This window comes from Cavia porcellus, unplaced genomic scaffold (assembly GCF_034190915.1).
Source record: "Cavia porcellus strain 051 isolate PalLab524CR breed Dunkin Hartley unplaced genomic scaffold, mCavPor4.1 scaffold_1, whole genome shotgun sequence".
Lineage (NCBI taxonomy): Eukaryota > Metazoa > Chordata > Mammalia > Rodentia > Caviidae > Cavia > Cavia porcellus.
Genome location: NW_026947484.1, coordinates 56,718,429 through 56,736,687, shown reverse-complemented (window position 1 = coordinate 56,736,687; position 18,259 = coordinate 56,718,429). Strand labels below are relative to the sequence as shown.

Genomic DNA, 18,259 nt, shown 5'->3' with positions numbered 1-18,259 from the left:
GTCTCTGGGGGCGGGAGCCCCGGGACCCGCGGGTGGACGCGAAGCTGGGGCACCCGCTCCCGGCCTCCCCGATGCAGCCTGTTGCCCAGTGCGCCTGCCCGCTCCCCGTCCGTTTACCGTCTCCCCACCGCTTCGCCCCCCGCCTCCGCTTCCCAGCGCCGCCATTTCCGCCTGCGCGCCGCGCCTTTCGGCCCCGCTCGGCTTCCGTCCCAGATGATCCCTCCCCGGGGCCGCCGCCACCGCCTTCCCCGCCTCCTCTGCCAGTGGCGTAGCCGGCTCGGCGTCGCGGCCCCGGGTAGCGGCGGAGTGCGGAGCCCGCCGGAGCAGCGGAGGGCCATGGAGAAAGCGGCCCGGGGCACCCTCCGCACCGACTAGAGCAGGTCCGCCGCGGCCGCCGGCACCATGGACCGGGCTCCCGCAGACCAGGTACGCGGGCCTCTGCTCGGCCGAGACGCGGCCCGGGGCTGCGAGCCTAGGACCGGGCGAGAGGAGGGCGCGACCCCGGCCCTCTTCCCGGACCCGAGCGGCCTCGCCGCCCGGGAAGAAGCGCGCGGGGCTGGGGGTGGCCCGGCCCGGCCCCGGGACCGACGTCTGCGGAGGCTCAGGGAGGGGTTGCTTCCGCGAGATGAGAGATGATCGCCGCAGTTGCCCCAGTCCTCCTCGCTGCTTTTCAGAAGTGATAATTCATTTTTTAATCGAGTGTGTATCTTCAGGGTGCCCCCAGGAGCTTGGAGTGCATTTCCGAGCCCATTTTCATATTTTCAAAATAGTCCCATTATGTGTTGTTTTGAATTGCATCAGATGCCTGATTATCCGTGCCAGTAAGTACAGGGAGGCACGGATAGTGATAGTGTAAAAAATAACCGAAAATAGTTTCCCCCGCTCTTCAGATCACTCCGAAAAATTTAATTTGATGAAGTCCAAGTCTGTTCATTCTCCATTCTCCTCTTCCAAGATCCTGCCCAGGGATGAATTAGAAATATACCTAGAAGAAGAGGCTACTGAATTGTCTACTAATTTTACAAATGGATAATTAGTACCTGAATAAAGCGGATAGGATTTCCCACATTTCTATCTGTGTCTGTACTAAATTGATTTTGAAGCCAGACTTTTAATAGGCAAAGCACTGATTCCTAGGTTTTATCAGTTTTGATTTTTAAAACAAGCTTTATGTGAAACATAAATGAGTTTTTATGTTTAAAACAGCTCATGAATTACCTAAGTAAAATTCAGGGGGTTCTTGTCAAATAGAGACTTTCCTGTGACCCAGAGTATTTTATGTGCAAGCCATGTCCAGTTTAATTTTTTAAAAACATGTTTTGACGGTATCAGAAATACCTGATCTGTCAAAGTTTGACCTATGCACAGGAAATTTCCTTGTACCATTTCCTTGTATGTGCTGTCATTAATGAAAGGGTTGAACGCTGTGGTCCTTCAGCAAGATGCCAGAACTGTAGCCAGTAGTGTTGCCATGTATATACTTAGGGTCCCTTTCATCCTGGAGGAAATGTAATTAACTATTTAGGTGGTGACTGTTAGCACACTGTTTGCATGTGATTATCTTAACAGCAAGTGCCATGAGCAGACTGTTTGTGCAGAGACTCTTCCTTCTTTCATCCCATAAGCCTCCAGAGTTTACAGCCTTTTAAAATCTTGTAGAGATTCAAGGACTAGAAAGTCATAAAAAGTTTTCTGTTGAGAGTTTTTCCGTCAGTACCTCTCGCCTCTTCCTCAGCTTGATCCTAAATGGGACAATAATTTGAAACCCCCCACTTTCCCACATACTCAAAAGACAGGCCCAGAAAAGTGATGTGATTATTGTCTAATAAATCAGGCAGTCAAAGTTAGGAGTTAGTTCAGGGGGTTAGGGGTGATGTAGAAGTGGGCTTCGGTTTGTATATGTGTTTTTCTGGGGCAAGATTCCATTATTTTCAGCACATTCTCAGAGAGAGGCCTCCTTTACTGAAAAAACGTTGAGAACCATTAACTTAATTCTAGATAAGGGAGAGTCTGAGCTTTCTCAGCTTTGTGAAATTCTGTATTCATTCCACCATACCGTAGAACTTTATGGTTCTTCTTTTTTTAGGTTACTTGGAATATACTTGTATTTTCCTATTACTGAAATGAATTTAGATAGGTAAGTCACTAAAAAGTATATGTTGAGAATCTTTAGTTTTTTCACAAAATGCTGTTTTTTCCTGTCAAACCAATTTTACCATATAGTCAGAAATTCTGGAAATGCCTACAGCGTTAAAACTTCATTCTAATGTTATAATTGTTAGCAATTCATAGGTGTTTGTTTAAAAATAAATAGAATTAATGCAGACTTCCCTTCTTCTTACCCAAGTGAAATCTTAAGAGGACTGCACAAGTGTAATTTTTATGAAAATCTCAACAGTTTGTGTTCAAGGCTTTCGTAGTGCTGTAATTGCAGATTAGGTTTTTATATAACATCTGTAAAAAAAGATCAACTTTGTATATGTTGATCAAGATTATAAAAAGTGAGTCATTGAGAGTACAGTGCCAGGTGGATTGGCTTACTTGCAGAGGTGACAGTTTGAAAGACTGTTACAGCCAAAAGAGAATCTTAAAAGACAACGTAAATCAGAACAGGGAGATTTCCACTGTCAGAGTTTTGTGTTCTAAGATCAGACATTACGTGATGTGATGCATTTTTTTTTTCTTAAAAAGAATAGCCTGCAGGGGCTGGGGATTTAGCTCAGTGGCATAAGTGCCTGCTTTTCAAGCAGGCAGTCGTGAGTTCGATTCCCGGTACCAATAAAAAGGAAAAAGACAAAAAAAAAAAAAAAAAAAAAAAAAAAAAGAATAGCCTGAGTGAAGGGAAGTGAAGAATAAATCGCAGAGTTCACTTTGTTTATAAAGGCTCAGCGCCTCTATTTTAGGAAATACAGGACACTGTTTTGACATTTTTAAAATAAACAGTGGGCTTCTAAGTGATAGAATACTTGAAATTAACAATTTCTTATTACAAATGTAAATGTTGCCTTAATTTTTCATATATTAAAATTAGGTAATTCTTTTAAAGGAATTTACAGGATTACTGGTTATTAACATCTTTAATTCTTAGGGAAAAAAGCATGTAAACATTACATGTGATTTAATGCAGTGTTGTTCAGCAATAAGAATACAAAGTTGCTTGGCCTTTAAATCATTTATAGACTTATTTGAGTGCTCCAAACTAAGTGTATGTCAATCCTGCATATCTCAGGATTGTCAGTCCTCCTTGTCTTCCAGTAACTGTGAATTGAAGATTTTTTTTTGGTGGGGAGATTGGGTCGTTATGGAGCGCAGACAGGTTTTTTTCCTCAGTCTGTGTAGCAACTGTGTACATAGTGATTGCATTGTGCCAGGTATTAGAAGTGGCTAAGGAGGATTTAAAGGTTACAGGAGGATGTGTGAAGGTTGTATGCAAATTCGAGGCTGGTTTACAGAGGTAGCCGGCAGTCTGGGGCTTTAGTGAGCAGGGTGAGCCTGAAGCCAGCCCTGCTGGAGGCGAGGGACCGCTGTTTTAGATAAGTTACTATAAAATACTTCTTATGCATATGTGGCCTGTAGTTGGCCCTTACAAATAGGTGTGTATACATTACTTAGCTTACCAGATTTTTAAAATAGTACTTTCTGAAAGGTGTTTAAAGACTATTTTTATAATCAGAAAGTAAATACATTTTAGAGAAAATATCATTTTAAAACACATTTTCAAGCCTTCAGGTCAAAGAGAAAAATTTAAAATACACGGATAGGTCATTGAAAAAGTAACAATAAGCAAAAAAAGAAACCCTGAGATAGGGCCGACACTGTTCTTAGAGGCAAATGTGTAGTCACAGATGCTTTAGTTCCTCTACAGTTTGGAGGGAAAATAAATGACCCTCTTGGGGCAGGAAGCTCAGGGGCAGCGTCATCGAAGCGGGAAAAGAAAACCAGCATGAAAACGACTCAGACATCGGACAGCCAGAGCCGGCCCAGAGCTTGGGGGAGTAGGGCGGCAAGGGCACCGCGGAGCAGGGGCAGGAGCAGCTGAGACCTCGGCTCTGCGTTTGTTGGTGCACAGGGGTGCGTGTCCAGCGCTAGCCACGGCCGAGAGAAGGCAGGGCGTTTCTTTCGGAAGATGTCCAAGACCCTGGAGCCACTCTTTGGTGTTTGCCTAGGTGTAGGGGGTGTGAGTGCATCCTGCACTCTGCTCTCCCCAGCTTGGGTTTGCAGTGGGCGTCGTTCCTGTGCTGCCTCGTCTGGGGATGACAGGCCTTCTGCTGGGGGTGCTGTTCCGGGAGCTGCGTGTAGGACTTCTTGGTGACGCCTGCGTCCCTCATCTGTGCCACTGTGCTCCTCCTGGGCCTGAGCTGCGTGCGTGTTTGTGCAGTTTCGCTGGCCGTCAGCATTTTCCTGCCTGTGTCTAGGAAACCCCTCTTAACCCACTCCTGTAGGTAACAGCCCTTTGCAGTGTTTATTTCTAGACGGATCAGATGCAGGGCCCCTCCTGCCTCAGCCTCGTGAGCAAGTGTAGGCTTTACTGGCCTGCCCCCTTGCACTCAGCTGCTTATAAATGCTTCCGACCAAAGGTTTAATAATTTTGTGTGCTGAGTCTTCAGTTTCCTGTGTTATTCACATTAAAGATTTCTTGTTGATAATTGCTTAAATGTATACACAATTTAAAATGGGTGGAAATGACAGGAATTTTTGCAAAGACAGATTTCTGGAATTTGCGTTTTCATAAACTTGGAAGAATTAGAAATTTCTGAAGGATATTTTTATGTAGATAGTTGAGTTTCTTGAAGCAGATAGTAGTACAAAAATGATCAGAACTGTGTGCAGTGTAGCTTACACTTGTTTCATATTTATATTTTCTTTAAAAAACAACTCTCGGCAGTAAAATTTCTGATCCTCTTCCAAAATAAGCCATGGCAGAAGTTGAGGCTCAACCTAGAAATTCCAACAAAGGGATACTCTTGTGTAATTTGACTGGTCTATTTGTTACTGCAAGACGGTTTTCATTGGCTTTTTATTTTTTATACTCAAAGTATTGCTAGCTTCTGTTACTTGTCTATTATCTATGTAGGTTTTGGGTTTTTTTTTTTTTTTTTTTTGGAACCGGGGATGGAACTTAAGACCTCGTGTTTGCCAGGTAGGTTTTTTTTTTAAATGTGGAATTTAAGACTCATTTGTGATTTTGCCATTGCTCTTTGGCCTGAGTGTAGAAGGTGGTGCATTTTGATAAACAATAGATACTGAAGACCGCAGAGTCACAATAAGTGACTTTGGAAGCCATGGTGGTTACTCTGTTCCTGCTAGTGACATCTTCCTTTTGTGCAGCTGTCAGCTCTAGTAGCCTCTCTCTCCCTTTCTCTCTCTCCTTCTCTCTCTAAAAAACAAAGGCTCATCTCAGAGTTTGTGAGTTTTATTGTTGAACTCTCATATCTGCAGTGCACTAAAGATAGAAACCAATTCACGCTTTAATATTTTAAAGATATGTACTGTACTGTGCCCATATATTGGCACTGATTGTGAATTATGTATGATACATTTTGAACAGTGGATTGCCTCAATCCATAAAATGTTTTAGTAAAGTGCAAATGAAACTAGGTATCAAAGTTTGCTGTAATCTTTGACCTGAACAAGAATTTTAATATGCTGTGACTGAATCATTGATTACTTGGTTCCAAGGCTGAGGATTCCAGTAATATGTTATTTTTGTTACATGTTTATCTTATTTTGTAAAAAATTACTTTTATTAGTGTGACTCTATTTTTCATTGTAGACTATGTACTCACATTCCTATCTTTTTTTTAAAAAAAGAAAACCTAATATATATTAGTCTAGATTTATAAAACTATTAAAAATTCTCATTTCAAAAGAACTTTTTTATTTTTAAAATAAGTTCTAAAAATTCCATTTTTATTGCAGTTAAAGTGTCATTTGTTTTCCCTCTTCTCATGCACCTGTGTGAACTTTGTAAAGCAAGTTTCCATGGTCTGTGATTATTGTTGAAAGCCAGCTTTTTTCCCTCATAGATGAAGCTCTTATTAATTTGATGAGTTACACTCTCTATATTTCTCTAGCTGAATGAGTTTGAGTTCTGATGAGTATCACTGAGAATTGCTAGCTTATATTGTTAGCCTTTGAAGTTGTTATCTGCCTTATGTTCAAATCAAGAAACTAACTTCAGTTTACAAACATTTGTGTTATTACTCCAGTGACTTCGGACTTGATTTAATGGTACAAATTTGATTTTGAAGTTAAGTCAGGTTACAGGAAAAGATGTTGAATTAGTACTGTTACATAGTTGAGACTTCTGTCTTCTCTCCCACCTCCCTTGAGTAATTTTCAGATATTTACAGTAGACTAGTGTGTGTGTGTGTGTGTGTGTGTGTGTGTATGTGTATGTGTGTGTGTGTGTGTTTTCAGACAGGGTTTCACTGCGCAGTTCAGGCCTTAAATTTACTTTAGCCCAGGCTGGCCTCAAACCTGCGGTGGTCTTTCTGCCTCAGCCTCCCTAGTGCTGGGATTACAGACATGTGCCACCGCGTTGGGTCAGTGGAGTGTTTTGAGATAACTTTTTTCCTGAAAAAACTGTATGTCAGATGTATCCAGTGTTGTCTTTAGGTTTGTTCCGGACTACTTTTGTGAGAAGTAAGAACTATGCAGAAGGTAGTGGGTACCGAAGGCTGCAGAGTCACACTGCAGTGACTTTGGAAACTACAAGCACTGCAACTGGCAGCGTCCACCAGCTGTTACGGGTGTGATTGTTGGCGAAAGGTTCCAGCTGAGACCATTGCTTCTAGGATCGTCGTCTCCCATGATTAGAACGTTGGGTTGGGTGGTTCCTACTTGTTTTATAAAACCTGTTTAATATCTTTTTAGATTATAATATTTATGTAGTTTGCAGAATATATGTATAGTTTTTTTATAATGTGAAAGTCTGACCTTGTTAAACAGAACATAAACTATGAATAATCATTATAAAGAGAACACTGTGTAAATCTCACCCCGTCTAGCCGGGGATCTGCACCCAGCACCCTAAAAGCTGTCTGGTTGCCTCTTCCTAGTTGTAGGTTCCTCTTCAGCGGGGTCCCTGTCCAGGTTTGTTCCGAGGAAAGGCTCAGAGGAGACTGAGGTGGAGCACACGGTGAAGGGCTTCAGCTCGCTCATGTGTCTGCGGGACACTGACGTTGTTCTTGCTTTTCCTCCAGGTTAACTGTGAACCAGAGTTCTTTCCCATATGTTACGTGTTTTTTGGTTCATCTTATACATTCTCCTTTCTGTTAACCTAACAATGCAAATCGTAATTTCCTGAAATGGACAGAAATAGGCTGTTTTTTAGAGTATTCAAACAAATTCAATTATCCTTTAAAAGTGGTTAATGATCTTTTCCTCTAATAAAATTAGTTAAAAACATATTGTTTTGCCTGGAGAGCTAGACTCCTTAACTGCCAGCTTTATTTTTAGATGCTGAGATATGACTTCCTTGTGCTCTTTGATTGCTTTAGCAGCTTTGGTTATGTAAGCGAGATTATTGAATCATTTTTGATAAGCTGTCCCCTGTTTTACTGCTGGCTCTGTCCACATAGCTGCATCCAGCTGTTGTGCGTCTGTGCGTCGGGGTCACTGCTCACCTGAGGGTTCTGTGGGTGCTTAGGGGAGACTATGTGACCGACCTGCTGTTGAGCGGTCAGTTGTATTGAGGTGTCACTGATCTGCTCTTGGTCCTTCTGCCCTTCTCTGAAGAATGTCAAGCTCTCGGCGGAAGTAGAGCCGTTCGTCCCCCAGAAGAAGACTCCGGACCCGTTCCTGATCCCCATGGCTCTGCCGGGTGACGGGGGCGGCGTGGCTGGTGTGGAGCCGACTCCCATTCCCAGCTACCTGATCACCTGCTACCCATTCGTCCAGGAAAACCAGTCTAATAGGTAATTTCCTCACTGCTGTCTTTATCATGTTCTGTGGCGGCGGGGAGCATGAGGCTTGGCCAGGCATGCTTGCAGGCTTTGTCTTTTCTCTCTTTTAAGAGAGGTGAGTGAAGCAGTAATATCAACCTTGCTCAGGCTGGCCTCGAACTCACTGCATAAGCCAGGCTGGTCTGGGATGACAGGTGTGGGCCCCATACTGCACTAATGTTGAACATTTTAAACATGGCTTAGTTCGTCATTCTTTCTAAAGGAAATAGATTTTTGGGAGTACGTCCCTTTTATTAAAAGTCATTGAAATTTACTTAAAACAGGTAGACCCAAAGGGAGAAATAAAATATTCAGAAAGCCTTGTCAGAGGTTTGCTGTCTAATCTCGTTCTTGCTGTGACAGCCTCTGGCCTGAGAAAGTATCCAGGGATGCTCTCTAACTTCCGAGGGTTCCAGGTTCCCCTGCACTCGTTTCTAGACTCTGGTGTCTGTCCGTGCTGGAGTCACAGTGTGGTCTAGCAGAAAGCCTGCCACCTATACCCTGGGTGACTTGGGGTCTGGGTATGACTTGAAGAGTCATGGTAGCCCTGCTGACCCTCTCGGACTGGGCGGCGGGTACATCACTGGTGTGTAGGACTGCAGCTTATTGCTGTGCACAGGTGGTGTAGATCTTTTTCAAGTGGTGCCACACGCAGAAAACAGTCCTTGTGCTGCATGTGGGATTTGGGTGAGGCACCCGCTGTCCCTGAACTCTGCCCAGCTATCCCCGAGGGTTGGAGCAATCATGTTTCCACACAGCTGTAACTGGGGCATGGAGATGTGTGTTGCACATTCTGGGAGAAGTTCTGCATGCAGGATTTATGAGGCTCTAAACTACCTTTTCAGATATTCAGTGTACCAGTTCATGGTCTGAAGTTTTTTAAAAGTGGCATTAGAAATTGAGCCCAGTGCCTTTGCACTGAGCTACATCTGTTGAGATTCGTAGTCACCTCGAAGGGTAGACAAGTAGAAACTAAGGGATCCTTCCAGGGGAAGTTAGCATTGTATTTAAACTCTTCCACCTGTTGAGTAATGTACCAGGTGAGGTGCAAACTAAATTTAATACTACTGTTTTTCTGTTGGACAAAATGACCAAGTATGCAGTCTGACAAATGTTTCCTTGCTGCACCTTATCATCTTTGAGCAAGCCAGCCAGCAGGTTGTTTTTAACACTGTCAGAATTCATGCGAGTGAACATTTTTCTACTTGGTTTTGTCATGGCCTCACCCCACACTTGCAGCCACCTTCTGCAAGGCACTTGCAGAGAGGCTTGCCTTGCTTAGACTTGGGGCCTGTTCTGCTGCCCAGGAGAGAAGCCAGGCAAAAAGTCGGCTTTGGCCGTTTATTTTGGGGAGAGTGGGAGCAGAGTGGGTGGCTGGAGCGGGGCTGCCACAGGAGAGCTGGAGGAGGCACCCTGCGCAGTGCTCCTTTCCCTGGCGATGGCATCAGAGCTGGCTCAGGGCTGTCATTGCAGCCCCTCAGCCAGCTGCTTACCCATTAGGTAGAAGTGTCCTGCAGTGGTTGGGGGCAGACTGACTGATGAGAGCTGTCAGATTCCTTTCTACTGCCATTAAATGGTTATTACAGGTCCATGGTGATCTCTAATTACAGCCGGGAAACTTAGATAGTAGGAGTAATTTTATTTTCCTTATTGTTGTGATCCACTGTTCTGTGCTTTTTTCCTTTTATTAAAAAGATAAGCAATTTCACGTTAGCCTCATGTTTAGCTGTGTGAATAGATCTGTTCTTTTTGGATTTGGTTTTGCAGACAGTTTCCTTTATATAATAATGACATACGATGGCAGCCACCCAGTCCCAGCCCTGCTGGACCATACCTTGCCTACCCCATTCTGTCTGCTCAGCCGCCTGTGTCTGCGGAGTACACGTATTACCAGCTGATGCCAGCGCCCTGCGCCCAGGTGATGGGCTTCTACCACCCTTTCCCTGCGCCATACTCCAGCGCTTTCCAGGCCGCCAACGCGGTCAGTGCTGTGGCCGCAGAGCGCGCCGAGCGCCCCAGCCCGCTGGGCCAGGTCTTCCCGCTGCCCGGCCACCGGAGCCGGGACAGCAGCCGGGGGCCCGCCACTCCAAAAGTAAGTGACAGCTTTCAACCTGGGCTTTCTGTTGCTGATGGTAGTCTTGAGTTTAATGTAGCGATGACAACTGTGTGGTGACAGCGCTTTCATAAGCGAGCCCCGGGCTCACACACATCAGGGTGTGTGTTCTTCTGAGTCAGTGGGGAAGGACCAGGGAGCCGTCTGGCCCCTGCAGCTTCATCGAGTATCCTCGGAGACCCTACTTTATTATGTCAGAGGTGCGGGGTCTGAAAGGGTCTCACAGGGCTCTCAGCATAGGTGGGAAGCACTTTATCTGGGGCCAGCCCTTTGGCTAAGTTAAAAACAAAGGGAAGAAAGGAAGGGGGAAAGCCCGGCCCTTGCCCTTGTGTGGCTGCTGTTCGACGAGGCCGGCCTCCCGCAGTTGGTGAGGGGGGAACCCCATTTCATACTTGTTTTTCCTCCCATCACATTTTATTGGTACATGTAATGACCCTGGGAATTCATCCCAGAGAACTTGAACCTGTACTGGACAGAACTTGTTTAATTTTCCCCCGCTCCCTGCCCAGCCTGAGCACTGCCTCCTATCCCCACTCACAGGCGCTCTGTTTCCATTGTCCCTTTTTTCTCATTTTCCTTTTCTCTCTTCCTCTTCCTTCCCTTGTTCCCCTTCCCACTTTAACCTTTCCTTCCCATTTCACAGTACCTGTTACACATTTGGGCCCTTATTTACACCTTTGAGACAGCCTTTCTGGCCAGCATTTGGAGTGGGGGAAGCCCTGTCCTTGGACCGCTGGCCCAGCATGCTCCCCGGAAAGTCTCTGCTGCCGCCTGGAATAACTTTTACAAGTTGATTACTTGCAAGCAAAGATTACTTTAAAAAGTTTGTATTTTTGTTCACGGAAACACTTTGGGTCAAGGGAAATCCTTTTATGACCTTTGAGAATGAGAAGAAACAACTACTGAAAATGAGATTATGGTATATAATTTCCAGTTGTTCAAAGAACATGATTTTTCTGAATGTATTGCCAACAGTTCAGTTTAGAAAATCAAAGCAGTTAAATTTAGAATTCTGTTATGTAAATTGCTGTAAAGTGAATGCTCATATTTTAAAGAGTGAGGAAGAGTTTGGATGTTTCTTCGGGGTGGGGGGAGTGGTACTACTGGGAATTGAGCCCAGGACATGTACCGAGCATTCCGCAGCTCTCCTGCCCCTTGATTTCAAGTCTCCTTGGATTACTGAACTGCCCAGGCTGGCTTTGAACTTGCAGTCCTGCCTCAGGGGCCCAGACTGCTAGATCTTAGCTATGCCTTGCCTGTCCAGCTTGGGATCAACTTTTTCCTTTTTGAACTGGAAAACAAAAAGGATTTTTGCACGTTGTTACTGTCATGAAACTAAAATTTAATCTTGGGGTACTTTGCAATGCTTTTTATTATTCTTTTGAGTGAAAATTATGCCCTTGTTATTTATTATCAACTGAGAAAATTTTAAAATGTACATAAAAAAATTCATTTAAGTTATAGTAGCAGTGTTGATGGCTACTTGAAAAAAAGAGTATAGATGTATGTGTGATAGGTTATTTAGCCTGTCACGCTTGCCTGCAGATAATTGCACAGAACTCTCATTCAGTAGCCCTGTGTCCCTGTGGGTCTCAAGCCATTAATTCACTGCATACATTTGGATGCGTAGGTTATAGATGTGTTTTATAATGTTTCCTTCATTGAACATGTTCCCTTTTTTTTTTCCAAACATATATCAGCAACAGCTTTTACAACAGCACATAAAAAGCAAAAGGCCACTGGTGAAAAATGTCGCTACTCAGAAGGAAACTAATGCAGCAGGTCCCGATAACCGGTCCAAAATCGTGCTCCTGGTGGACGCATCACAGCAGACTGGTAAGGCAGGGGTTCCCCGGCGTCTCTGTGCTTGCAGTCCCTGTGGCCGTGCTCCTCAGAGGGCTCCAGATGCCACCCCTCGTTTGCCCTGCTGCAGGGCAAATTCTGTAGGAAGCAGGAAGCTGTCCTGTCCCTAGTGTTCTTCCAACTTACTTGCCAGTTCATGCCCTTTTGAGTGGGATTCTGGGGTTTTCTGTCCCTGTGTAGTAGGGGTACAGTTCAGAAATCAGAGAGAGAGTTGCACAGATGCTGTGCAGACTCGAGGGGCTCACTTTGGTATAAATAAAAGTTGTACATGTCCTTATAACTAGATCAAAGCCCTCTGAAACATTCTAACACTCTGTAACATCTTCATAGAAAGAATTTAGGAAGTTTCCTATAGATCTAAACCAAATCCGTAAATGATAATTGTATCCCATCAAAAAAGTAGTGTTTTACAGTAAGTCACGTAATTATTTACACATTTTAAGAATACATATAAGTCCAATTAAACAAGCCCTACTCAAACACTGGATAATACTATCCTAGATTTCGGAGTTTCTGTTGTGCAGTTCCAACCTGTGTCTCTTATTTCAGTTTCTCGTTGGTCGGGTAGATAGCCGTTTTAGCAGTCTGCACTCCCCTGGTACTGCTGACACTACTGAAAGATCCTTGTCAGTGGTCCAAGGTCAGGGATTAGGGCCCTTCACAGTATGATTGCTTTTTGTTTCTTCAGCCTCACTCAAGTCACTTCTGGGTGGAAATGAGTAAGGCAGGCTCCCAGCTCAGCTTCCTTCCCTTGGGCTTGCCTTTCTGCCGGCTGTGCCTTTCTGCAGGCTGTCTGTTTGTATATCCTCTTACAGAACTCACATAGATCCCCCAGGGAAGTGGTTGACAACTGTCTGGTTGATAGAGCAGTTGCCGTATGGTCTGCATGGTACAAAGCAGCAAGTGTAACTCTGGTAAAAGCTTGGAGTAGCCACGGGAGGAATCACTAGGTGCTGGGCCAGGGATGGGACTGGCAGTGGTGCAGTCCCTGGTATGCAAAGTGGGAGAAGGAAGTCAAGCAGTAAGGCAGCCCTAAGGTCTCTCTGTTGGTTATTCTCGGTCCTGTGACCCACTTCTGTGTCCTTTTGAGCCCGGGAAGGTTTTACTTTAAAGGTGACCTTTACCACTTTAGTGGCTCATTAAGGACCCTGCAGCGGTCCGCGCCTTCGGAAGTGGAGCGGAGGGGAAGCATCTAGGCGGAATCTGAGTGGGAGGCTGTGCTGCTGTCAGCACTTTTTTCTTCAGTCAGCACTTTTGTTCTTTAGTTTGTTTTTAGTTTCTGAGAAGTTATTAAAATCAGTAAGGGAATTAAATATTGTGGTTTCATAAGAATACTCTAGATCTGTTCATAACAAATTTTTTCTTCTGAACATAAGCTTGTATTAAGAGTTCAATAAATGGCTAGCTGTAAGGTCACATGGAAAAGTTCACTGCATTTCAGTATGCCAACCAAACAAGATTGAAGACATTGTATCATTTGCAAAGCGACTAAATAGACTAAATAGAGTTACCACGAATAAATCCTCCGAACATGGGAGGCACAGATGCAGAAAACCCAAGGCTTCAGGGTAGGACCTCAAGCAAACCTGGATACCATGTCCCTGCAGGGTGTCTTGGTTTGGCAAAGGCCAGCTTCCCCAGTCAGTGTGCAGAGAGCCCTGTGGGGTTGGTGGAAATCCCAGCAGGAACTTCTGGGGAGCTTGACAGGGGAACTGTGAGACAAAGCAGTAGTCTGAGAACTGAGAAGTCCCTGGGAAAGAGCTTCTCCTTTAGGGAATACCATTTAAAGCCAGGCTAGTGCCCATGGGGTTCTGTTATCAGTGTGGGTAGGCTAAATGGATAGCCTGGAGACTCCGCTGTGTGTGTGCAGGAAATGCATGTGGAGAATGCCAGGCATAGTGTGTTGGTCCCTAGCTTACACCCCCTGAGATCCATCCCAAATTGGCTTGTGATTTCTTTGGGAAAAGAAACTGATGGAAGAAACTGAAGCAGATGTTTGTGTGACTGCAGGGACAGTCTACTTCTAAAACCAAGAATGCCAATCCTCACTAACAGTGAGGAACCACTGGGCGAGGTGGTGTATACCTGCAACCCCAGCACTCAGCAGGCTGACGAGGACCACTTTGAAGTCACAGCCAGCCTGGGCTACATGGGGAGACCCTGTCTAAAAAAAGTGAATGACAAGCCAGCTTGTAAAAATACTCTACCATGTAACATGGACAGATTTGTTGGCCATGTTAAAAACCCTCACAAGGAGTTGTGTGAGATAAAGAACTCACAAGAATCACTAAGAAAACGGTGCTACACTGCCCTTGGGTCCTATGGAACAGAGTACCAGAGACTAAGCCAGCCTGGCAGGGCTGTGGCAGCTGTCCCTGTTGTGAATGTATCCAGGTGGAGTCTTCTCTCAGAGAGAGAGGAGACTGTGTGACTTAAAGTGCTTATTATTCTAATTCCAGCTGCTAAGGAGGCTGAGGCAGGAGGACCACAAGGTCAAGGCCAGTCAGTGAGACTCCCATTTCCAAATAAAAGGTGCGGGATGTAGCTAAGGCATAGAGTACTTACTTAGCATGTTCAGGCTCTGGGTTCAATTCCCAGCACGTTGTTATGATACAAGAACCCTGAAGCCTTTTTACTGTCCTTTAGCAGGTGACTGGTTATAAAAATACAGGGGATGTGGCTGGGGATTTAGCTTAGCAGCATAAGTGCCTGCCTGGCAAGCACAAGGTCATGAATTTGATCCCTGATGCAAAAAAAAAAAAAAAAAAATCATAGAAAAAATACAGGGGACCACTCCACGGACTAGGAGGCTTCTTGTGTAATTATGAAGAAATCATAACAAGTGGCATGTTACAGAGCACAAGGCTAAGTCATGTCCCTGTTACAGTCAGGTGTGGGTAGAGATGTGGAGAAGAAAAACTTGCAATATGCTTAGAAATAATTTGTATATTTTTTTCCCTTTTTTTGAGACAGTGTTTCACTGTGTATTGCAGACTGGCCTTAAACTCACTTATGTAGCTCAGGCTGGGGATATATGGTGATGAGTACTGGGATTAGAGGCATGTGCCTCCACACTTAGCTGTAATTATAATTTATAAAATAGAAAAATAATAAACAACTCAGAAAAATGAGGAGGAATCAAATAATACAAAAGTAAAATTAACAAAAATTTTTGCACAAAGAAGTTGTTAGTGACTAAAAGCATTACAGAGTATGCTTATTTGCTTAGCCTCATTTGTAAGTGGGGAAATGCAAATGAAAACCCAAGTGAGCAACACCCCCCCCCCCCCCCCCCCCCCCCCGTGCTGAGGGCTGGACCTAGAGGCTTCACACTGAGCCGTACCCCCAGGCTTTTTGTGTTTTAATTCTGAAATGGGGTCTCACTAAGTTACTGAGTTGCTCAGGTTGGGTGAGGGGCTGGGCTCTCTTTCCCCTCCCTCTCTTTCCCTCCCCTCTCGACCTCCTTTCCCCTCTCCCTTCCCTCCTCTCTCCCTCCCCCCTCTCTCCTCCCTTCACCCTCCCTGCCTCCCTCCTTTCCCCCTCTGTGTGTGTATGTGGTACTAGGGATTGAACCCGTGGCCTTTGCACTGAGCTCCATTTCCAAACCTTGTTTCATTCTTTTCTTTTGAGACAGGTTCTGTCTAAGTTGCCCAGGTTGAACTCAAACCTGTGATCTTCCTGCCTCAGCCTCACAGAGTGCTGGCTTTACAGGTGTGCGCTCCACACCAGCCTTGTCATTTCATTTTCTTATAACTTCCATTCCAGAAGTGACCAGTCCGGTGCTCACAGAGTCGTGGTGCTTCCTTACCTTGCAGATTTCCCGACCGACATTGCGGACAAGTCCCTGTCGGAGAGCACGGCTGCCATGCTGTGGAAGACCAAGGGCAGGAGGAGAAGAGCGCCTCACCCCGCAGCTGAGTCCTCTAGCGAGCAGGGCGCTAGTGAGGCCGACATTGACAGTGACAGCGGTTACTGCAGCCCCAAGCACAACAACCAGCCCGGGGCCGGGGCCTTGAGAGGCCTGGATCCAGGGACTGCAGGTGTACGTGTGCCTGGGTTCTCTGGGGACGCTGGGTGGCGGCTGCTGCTGCTGACTCTTCCTGGTGCAGCGAGGTAGTCACGGAGGGACCTCAGCTGCTTTTCTCATTGCTGAGACAAAATGCCCGACCCCCAAAGTTAAGGAGGAAGGGGAGGTTCGCTGTGGTTCACGGTTCGTAGTGGTTTCAGTCCGCAGCGGGCTCCAAGGCAGGTGGGGTGGCAGAGGGGCACAGTGGGGAGAAGCAGTTCATGGTGGGCAGAAGGCAGCAAGCAGCAGTGCGAGCAGCAGCCCTCTTCTGTCCCCTGTAATCTAGCCGGGCTGCAAACACTAGGCCTGCAGCACTCGCACCCAGGACGAGGGTGGCCTTCCCATTTCCCACACCTGAACTGCGCCACCCCACTTGGTGGGCTAATTCATTAATCACACGGCCTTGAGCCAGGGTCACACCCTGTAGATCCAGCTGCCTCTGACCGCACGTGGCTTTGGAAGGACCTCTAGGTGCAAGCCGTATCAACAATGAAAACATATGGGGGCTGACCCTCAGATTATCCCAAGTGTCCCTCACACAAGACGAATTATGGAACCTATTGCAGAGTATATTATGTTGACTTGTGAGCAGGAAGTAATTGTCTGTTTTGTTTCTCTTTCTAGCACGGGGAATCATCTATATGTTCAGGTACTTATTTTTTGCAGAGTGTTTTTGCTCTGTTCTCTTCTTTGTCCATGTCATAGGTTTTAAGTATGAGCCTTGCTGGTGCTAGGGGGAAAAAAAGGGAAAAGTCTATAAATCTTTCAGGTTATCACCTTAATTGAAAGTATAATATTTCCAGACAAATGGAAAAAATGCCAGCTGGAGGTTTCCAGAAAGATGAGTTGGTGTCACTAAGAGCTTAGAGCTGACACAAAACATTTTCCTGACTTAATTTCAGTAAATGAAGTTACAAGGCATTTTAGATTTCACTCTATAAGCAAATCATATCTTTGATCTCTTTAAATATTTCTTACAGGTGGTGTAAATTGGTCCAATGTAACTTGCCAGGCAACTCAGAAAAAACCTTGGATGGAAAAAAATCAGACATTTTCTAGAGGAGGAAGGCAAACTGAACAAAAGAATAATTCACAGGCAAGTCGAGTTAGCGTGGAGAAACCTGGCTAGATGGGTGACTTCATTTCAGTCTGTTACAGTGATGGTGTAGTAATTATGGAAGACTGTGCTTAATTTTTGGAGCTGTGCCTTATTTCAAAGTGAACAATCATAGTATCTATAACTTTAAAATGCCTTGGCCAATAAAATGTACTTAAATAATGAAACCAAGTAGCATAGTGTTGGACTTATGAGGGAAGTATGTGGGTACCTATCACACCATTTTTCTACTAGCTGACTGTTAACTACTGGTTATACCCTTTTCAGTAGTTGACTATTTCATAGTTTTAAAAAGAGGAACCTATTGCTGCAGCATCTATTGGCATCTTTTTCTTCCCACATAAAATTTCTAAAGCATTGTTTTACTGCTTTAACCTGAGGCAGGTTATCACTTTGTAGTGCAGGTTGCCCTTGAACTCACTGTGTAGCCCAGACTGGCCTTGCACTCATGATGATCATCCTGCTTCAGCTTCCTGAGTGCTGGGACAATAGGCGTGTGCCACCATGCCGGCTTTAAAAGTGTTGAATGCCTTAAACATTGGTCTTTGAGTTTGGGGACTGCAGTTTCCCCTACGGTGAGGCTTATCTATGTTAGTGGCAATGCTGTGACCGTGGCTGCCCTGGGCCTCACTATGTAGGACATGGCTTCCTGACACCCTCGTGGAGCTGGGGCAGCTGCAGAGGGGGCTGCATGCCTCCCTCCCCGAGCCACCGGTCACTGCCTTCGTTGGCTGTGAACCCGGGAATTACTGATTGTCCAGCGTCTTACATTTCATTTTAGAAAGTGCTCCTGGTTCCTTAAATCTAGTTAGGAAGTGAGGCGGTCACATGACTCCATCTGCAGATGGGCAGAGTCCGAGCCAGGTACCCAGGGCTCACCATCTGCACAGTGCACCGCCCTGTGCCCTGGGTCTTGTTGGGTAAAGCAGAAGAGCTGAAACGGTCCTCTGTATGGACTGGATAGGACTCCGGATTGTGTACTTATGCTGGAGCCCTCTGTCACGAGGGTGCCTGCTGGTCTTAGCAATTCTGGCTCTGCCCTGGTATTGTTAGTGTCAGTGGCCCCCGGAGAAGAAGTAATCCTCAGAGGGAAACGTCTGGTCTCTGTCTCCTAACTTGTCAAACATGGTGAAAGAACCGTGGTGAAAGAGAGG

The 18,259-nt window shown here is 45.4% G+C and overlaps 1 protein-coding gene across 2 annotated transcripts in view; it reads left to right on the top strand.

Annotated features, from left to right (window-relative positions):
• Positions 1-217: 217 nt before the first annotated feature.
• The window catches only part of Secisbp2l (SECIS binding protein 2 like), a 42,922-nt gene continuing 24,880 nt past the window's right edge, over positions 218-18,259 (top strand). The window contains exons 1-7 of one of the 2 annotated variants that reach the window (XM_005004566.4): positions 218-426; positions 7,741-7,919; positions 9,714-10,038; positions 11,760-11,895; positions 15,738-15,964; positions 16,613-16,637; positions 16,969-17,084. In XM_005004566.4, the coding sequence (XP_005004623.1) occupies positions 403-426; positions 7,741-7,919; positions 9,714-10,038; positions 11,760-11,895; positions 15,738-15,964; positions 16,613-16,637; positions 16,969-17,084 (1,032 nt within the window). In that variant the 5' untranslated portion in view covers positions 218-402. Of the gene's footprint in view, positions 427-7,740; positions 7,920-9,713; positions 10,039-11,759; positions 11,896-15,737; positions 15,965-16,612; positions 16,638-16,968; positions 17,085-18,259 lie in introns of those variants that run through there. The other variant, XM_013154644.3, reaches the window with a different exon arrangement.